The sequence below is a fragment of the Lolium rigidum genome, chromosome 4 (assembly GCF_022539505.1).
Source record: "Lolium rigidum isolate FL_2022 chromosome 4, APGP_CSIRO_Lrig_0.1, whole genome shotgun sequence".
Classification (NCBI taxonomy): Eukaryota; Viridiplantae; Streptophyta; class Magnoliopsida; order Poales; family Poaceae; genus Lolium; species Lolium rigidum.
In genome coordinates this window covers 31,706,645-31,713,946 of record NC_061511.1, presented here as the reverse complement: position 1 = coordinate 31,713,946, position 7,302 = coordinate 31,706,645, and the positions used below count along the sequence as shown (strand labels likewise).

Genomic DNA, 7,302 nt, shown 5'->3' with positions numbered 1-7,302 from the left:
CCTAGAGCAAAGCGAGACAACAACGATAAACATATGTGCAAACATCGGATGAATAAGTTGAGGTTAAGAATCATACCAAGTCCTTCACACCCATGCCACTAACGGGGATCCGCTTCACGTGATCATACGCCGCCTGGAACTTGTTGCATTCCGTTTGAATTGCACCCCACCTCTTTTGGAGCGATATCTCGTTGCGGGCGCTCTCAAACATGTCCGTATTTGCGATGTTCATGGAAGTATTCATAGATCCGGCGCCAGAATGCGGTCCCCTTCTGCTCGGCACCAGTCAACGCATCTTGCCCGATGGTCAACCATCCTTGGACGAGAACCTTGTCCTCCTTCTCCGTGTAGTTGCTGGTTCTTTTGCTTACCCGACGACCTCTAGTGTGTGCAGCTGCGGCTTGTGTGAGGTCCTCAACGAACAACGGCTCCTCCTCGATGTTCATGCTGCCGGGACAGGCAGTTGTGCCCTCCTGTGTGTCAATGGGAGGTGGCTGGGGAGCCTGATGTGTCGAAGGATATGGCACGGTCGTCGGCATTGTTTGCGGGAAAGACGGAGGGGCCTGCACGGTGGACGGTGACTGCGCGCGCTCGGCCAGCAAATCGTCGAACAGGTTGCGTGCACCGGCCATCGTAGCTGCTCCCAGGTGCTTGGGGCCTTTGGAGTTCGCCGGCGCACGGTTGAGCTCAATCGATGAAGGTGACGGCCCTGTCATGGACTCGCCCACCTCCGGTGACCCATCCCGTGACGGGAATGCATGCCGCCCTGAATGCGTCCCCATTTCGTGCGCAAACGGGGTAGTCGGTGGGGCAGGTGACCTTGGAGGAAGGGGCCGGGTCACGGACGAGGCCGACCTCCCCCCCGAGGCCGTGCCGGTGCCCGGGATGATCATGTGTTGGCCGAGCGTTGCGTGGCCCTAAAAGAGCATGGCCTGCGCCTGCTCTTGAATGAGACTGTTTTTCGCCTGCGTTTGGAGTTGGAGGATCTGCTCCGCCGCCCGCTCCTTCTTCCGTTGCTCGAGCGCCCTGCGCCACCCCCCCCCCGCTTCTTGGTCTCCATCGCCCTTTGCTCCGCGGTGATTTCGTGCTTCGCCTTCTTCGTCGGCAGCCCGGGCTCCACGACCACCGGAGCGTCCAGTTCAGGAGCCGCCTCCACGACGGGAGCGGCAACGGCCGCGAGCTGTGCATCGTCTCCGATGGTGGCGGTGGCGGCGGCAGTCGCTTCGTCGGCCATCTCTAGGTTTTGGGAGTGGAGTGGAGTGTTTCTGTTTTGGGAGACAGACAGGTGGGCCAGGGGCGGACAAGGGGAGGACGCGAGCGACCAGCCTTTCGCGTCCGCGGCCACGCAAACTCGTCCCAGATTTGGGCCGGGTTTGGGTCGTCCCGGACACCGCGGCCATCCGTTTTAGGGATGGGTCCGCGCGCTGGGCCGCAGTTTTGTCCGTTTCGACCCATCCGAACGCGCGGACGCGGGATGGATCGCCCGATTGGAGATGCCCTTATACATGCATTAACACGTTAAGACAATAGAGGTAATAGTGTATGCAAGTTAAAAGCAAGAGAAAGAGACAAAACACTGTAAAAAATGTGAGTTTTTTTTTTGCATTGTAAGGGGAGAAACACTAAATGAGGAATCACGCACGGTTAACCAAACCGTCACTACACACAGGTGAACTTTCCGCACACGATTCCGTTTGCCAAATCGTTTGTGAATGGAAAGGCCTTCACAAACGATTTGTTGTACTCGATCGTTAGTGGGATTGGAAGAATGCCAACGATGAATATTAAAATATCTCAATACCGACGGTTGGAGACATAACTCGTGGGGATTGCACAAGGCATCTTGTATATTTACGTAGAAATAGAAAAGTGAAAGCCGTGACATGCTTAAAGCAAAATACATCAATTCCAGTATCTTAGCATAGATACTTACGTATCCCTATGTTGTTGCATCACAAAAAGAAATTATAACAAAAAAAGCGCATGCAAGATTATAATTGAGCCTCTCGTAACATGCAAATCTAACAACGAGAAGAAGTTGTTAAGGCCAATACTCCGAATTTCCATTGTATTGCGTTGAAAAAAGAAAGCTATTTTTCCAATGATGACAAGTAAAAAAGTAAAGAAAGAAAATCGAGAACCGTGGGGTCGCGCGTCGTGGCGTTTTCTGCCTCGGGTGCTCTCGCAGGGAGTGCGCATGCTCACTGTGCGCGAGAGGAGTGGACGGTGGAGCCGGCCTGCCTGGGCTTTCGCGCCTCGTGCCCACAGCCTTTTCAAACGCCAACACCCATGCGTCCCGCTTCTACCAGTTCCACCTGACAGCCAACCCGCCACAGTCACTGACATGTTAGCTCGACACTGCTCCAGTCCCACGAGCAGCCACTCAGCGAGTAAGCAACGACGTCCTGATCCTGTGGCGCACACTCCAGTGCTCAGCAGCGCGGGACCCACCATTTTCTGAGGCGGCTGCAGTTCAAATCCTCCGGAGAGAGACAGACAGAGGGAGAAGCCCAAAAAGTCTTGACAAGAAAAGCGGAAGCCGACGATGCTGCGCGGCGGCGCCGGATCTCGAGGACGAGCTGCGGCCGCGGCGAAGCCTCCCCGCCCCCCGTCGCGCCGAGGTGAGCCGCGCGCCATTGCTCTGCACGGCTAGTTTCCCAGCTGTTCCGCTCCCCCATTTGCTTCCGATTTAATCATGGATTCCGGGTTCATTCTTGTCGATTGCGCAGCGCGGGCGACGGCTGCCGCTCCGGAACCGAAGGGCGGCCAAGCCTCGGTGCTCCAGGATCCGGTGGTGTCTTCCGTGGAGGAGTCCTCCGTAAGCCTCCCCGCCGTACCTTCCCTCTCTGGCCCTTCTCTTCCAATCCACCCCTCTTCGAGCTGCTACTCTTTTTTTGAGCTGCTACTCTTGTTGTACTGGTAGCTATGCTTCTCTTAATAATTGATTCGTCTTCCTATGTTATCATTGGTCAAACTGAAGATTCAAATTTCAAAATAAAAAGGAATAAAAAACTAATGCGGCCCAATTTTCAATACGGTCCATGTCTGTGATGTGCTCGAGTGTTTGACCATGAGCCCTGAATCCTCTGGTCGTGTCTTCCGTAGAGGAATCCATGTAAGCGCGTCGCCCCTCACTTCTCTCTGTTTGAGCTGCTGCGCTGCTCTTACTGTGGTAGGGACGACTCTGTCAATCGGTTGACAGTACCCAGGTTTTTCGTTGCTCAAACTGCAGATTCAAATTTCTAGGCCTAAATCTTCAAAAAAGTAAAAAATGGATAGGATTCGTGTTACTTTAGAACTTTGAGTATGGCCTATATATGTTTCTGATATGCTTGACCACGAGGAGGAGTCCTGATGGTTGCAACCTTTACATGATTCAACCAGTTTACTTTCGAGTTCAAGAGAGGGTCCAAAAGGGCGAGGAAGGCGATGCCACCGGCAGAAGCGCACATTGGGAAAGAGAACTGGAGAGAGGTAAGCAGAATCTCACAACCTGAGTCCCCACTGGTGCACATTTCTGTGTGGAATTCAATAGCTTGCTGAATCTGTGGTCTTGTGTCCTTCCTGTCTTCCGAAGGGACTCACTAACAAGCCAAACTTGGCTCCTACAAAGACACCTGCGACGAAGGATACACCCGAAGAGGTGGAGTTCACTCACTGTGCGCCTAGTATTGTTGCGAGGCTGATGGGTCTTGACACCGTGCCGAGGTCCAAGAAGGTTCTTGACCGGTGCCAGAGTGATATCCAGAGCAATATGCGACTGAAGCTATCAGAAGGTGTTCAAGAGGTGGCCCGTGTTTCGTGTGAGGACAGGCCATGTCGGAGCAGTGGTGACGAGCTGCCAGAGTTGAAGGATGTCTTTGAGGTGACTGACATGGAGAACATGGCGTTGCAGTCCAGCCACGAGAAGCCACGCCCGAGAAGCAATGATGCTGATCTGGAGTTCGTGAGGCGCAAGTTCTTGGATGCAAAGCGCCTTTCCACCGACGAAGGCCACAGGAATTCTAAGGAGTTTGGGGAAGCACTTGAGATACTCTACTCCAAAAAGGATCTGTTCCTTGAAATCCTTCAGGAGAGCAGTACTGCGCTGTCAGGATTCCCGGGACACAAACTTGGTTACGGTGGCTTGCAGGGCTCTCCCCATACAAGTAATGGTGCTGATGGGGCATTGTCTGGGAAAGATAACCTTCACAGAATGGAAGTTGAGTGTGAGTCTGAGGATTCTCTTTCTAGTATGTATCTGAAAGAAACTTCGGTTGTGCCACTGGAGCATTTGGAACCAAAAGAGAGGAAGGGTTCAAGGAAGTTCTCGCAGATTGTTGTCCTGAAGCCAGACCTTCCAAGGAAAAGTTTGCCCCCGCGCCGTACCATGTATCAGCAAGATATCATGCATTTTACAGCACCTGCCAATGTTCAAGTTTTAGAACCAGAAGGATATACACCTGAACAGAAGGTTAGAAAACAAACAGCTAAAAGAGGTAGCAGAACGAAACCATCTGGGGGTGAACACTATCTTGCAGTTGGCCGTGAAAGGGAAAAGGTATCTTCTGCTTCTCATGATGAGACCCTGCCAATTTCTTCATCCACACATTCTGCTGGATCATCGGTGAGCAGAAAGGCCAGAAGGCACCTCTCTGAACGTTGGCAGTTGGCCTGCCAATCCAATGGGAAAAATTCAGTTCCTACAGATACAAGAACATTAGGTGAAATGCTTGAACTGACTGGTAGAGATGTAAAAAAAGTAACCACCCAAAAGGTTTTGCCAGATCCAAACTCCAGTCACACTAATGCACAAGAGATGCCGGCCGCCCCGCTCGGTATTAGCAGTAAAGATGGTTGGAAGACGGGGATTTACTGTGAAGATGATTCAAGAGGTGGCATTCCTAGGAATTTTCCCAGGTCCAAGTCTCTCCCAGCCTCATCTACCACTGCCACAAAATTACCGGGTAGGAGGCATCCCGCGCCTTCTCCTAACTTGCCGATTCTGAAAGATATATTGAATACACCTGCTGACGATTCTGGAAATGCACATGTCAGGAAGAGATCACCAATCAGAAAACTCAAGCAGAAAAATGGGCGCGTTATCTTTCATGCTGGGAAGGAAAATATGCTCCCTGAGAAAGAAATTTATGTAACTTCAGAGAAAACAAGACACAGCATCTGCACTTCTGATCTGCCCAGGGCAAGCAACATAGAGCATCCTCTTGATGTTACCTGTACTGATGATCAAGAAGCAATTGATTTGGTTATTCCACATGATGATGTGCATAATTTTGAAGGCCAGATAGGTTGGATAGAGCAAAATCTGGCAACATCATTACCAAAGCCAGAACAAGACATAACGATTCATAATCAGGACAAGATTGCATTGAAGGTACAAAATACATCACAACACCTGTTAGTATCTAATTTTCTCTTTTTCTGTTGTCAATGTTAGTTTGTCAAGTACTTCATGCTTTGTTTTGAAATGTTAAGTTTTGAATCTATTTCTATCTCCTCATTATAAAAACTACAACATTTGGTTCCAGGAGGGGAAAAGCCAATTAGTGGAGGGTGACATTGCTGAAATTGAGCAGCAAACAGTAAAGTCCACACATACTTTAAGCTCTGAGAGTTACGGATTCTCAAGTCCAACTGGTTCACCGCAGGATAGTTCTGGAGACGAGGCTGCTTATTCTGGAATCTTTAAAAGTGTCAACGATGGTATTCAAGGCAAGTTTATCAAAACTAACTCGGTTCTTATCCACTTCATACGATTTATATTTATTTCTTATCAGTAACCAGTTATTTCCATTTATTCTCATATTTGCAGGACTTAGAGCGCAGCTAAAGATGCTGAAGATGGGTGACCAAGTTGATACCTGCGGAGATGATTCGGATGCAGTCTCAGTCGAAGAGTGCAATGATATTGACATTTCAGATTACCAGGTGAGGGAAGAGCAGCTACCTATATTCAGGGATGAGGAGGACAGGGACTGCACTTTTGTCCAGGAGATGCTTGGCACTGCATGCGACTCTCCAGTCTACCCAGAAGAATGGCAGTTCAGCTCAGATGTTTTCCTATGGCTAGAAAACAAGTACAGCAAGCTGCTCCTGTGGTCGAGGTCGGACAGGAAGCTTCTTTTTGAGCTTGTTAACGCTATCTTAGCTGACATGACGGCTCCGGGTAGCAGCTTGCATTCAAAAATGATGATGAACTCCCAGCCTGAAATCGATTGGAAAAAGATGGCTGAAAAAGTCTGGCAAACGACACTACTCATGCGAAGGAGCTATGAGCCATTTGATTTGGATAGTGTCCAACCTTTGCCACTGGACCATCAGCCTGAACTTGGTGTGTTCGGAGCAGAGATTGCAGGAATGATAAACGATGATGTTCTAGAAGAGCTTGTGGCCGAACTCGTAGCTTAATTATGTCAGCTGAAACTCTAGTGGATTGGTTGAGATTTTTTAGCAAGTAGTGTATATACATAGCCTGCTGCAATCACTGGTTTGCAAGATGGTTTACCATTTATGATTTCGGGAGATGGCCCCTTGTTGAACGTATTAACTGTAAGGTATGTCGGTGGAAGACTTTCCCTGTTGTTGAATTACTTCTGTTATCTTGCTTCCATTACAAACCTCCCCATATGTTTCCTTCAATTTTCATTCGTACTGAGATCGGATGGTGGGTTTGCCCATTCGCAGCCTGGCTAGCAAGCTGGAGTAGTAATCTAGGTGTGCACACTATCTAAGAAGAAACACAATCTGTGAAGCAAAATGGAATCTCAAATGAACACAATTTTATGATTGTTTTTGTTTCATGCATTACTTTTGTTAAGGATTCAACTTTTTCATTTCATTTCATTCTTCCTTGCCATTGTCTAGAATGTTGAGTTACTTACAAGGCTAATACAAGAACAAACAAATCTGAGCCAACAGTATTTACTTTTTTTTTTTGACAATGAGCCAACAGTATTTACTGACACAAGGCACCTTAGTATGTTGATAAGACGAAGTACCCCAAATTAACATTGAAACAGTAGCGTAACATACCTCTACATGTAGGCAAATCTAGTCTTAACCTGTTTCTTGTCCTGAACATTAGTCAAACATTCATAAATTGAACACAAAGCACATTCTTGAATCACTGGGCCCTTGGCAGAGTTGGTCAACTGAGGGTGTGAATCATGATGATAAGAGGTGACTGATGGTGTGAAAGGAGGGCTATAACCATGTAAATACTTTGCAGTGAAGGAGTTGGCATCTCTATGTCTCTTGAACAGTGTATACATTCTCTTCAACCAAAACAAAAAAAAATGACAA

At 48.6% G+C, this 7,302-nt stretch overlaps 1 protein-coding gene across 1 annotated transcript; it reads left to right on the top strand.

The window, feature by feature from the left end:
• The first annotated feature begins 2,545 nt into the window (after positions 1–2,545).
• On the top strand, positions 2,546–6,427 carry LOC124649729. Its single transcript, XM_047189315.1, has 6 exons — positions 2,546–2,621; positions 2,730–2,818; positions 3,385–3,507; positions 3,593–5,374; positions 5,529–5,712; positions 5,813–6,427. Exons 1-6 carry the CDS (start codon positions 2,546–2,548, stop codon positions 6,406–6,408), a joined length of 2,850 nt encoding a protein of 949 aa, XP_047045271.1. The 3' UTR covers positions 6,409–6,427.
• The last annotated feature ends 875 nt before the right edge of the window (positions 6,428–7,302 follow it).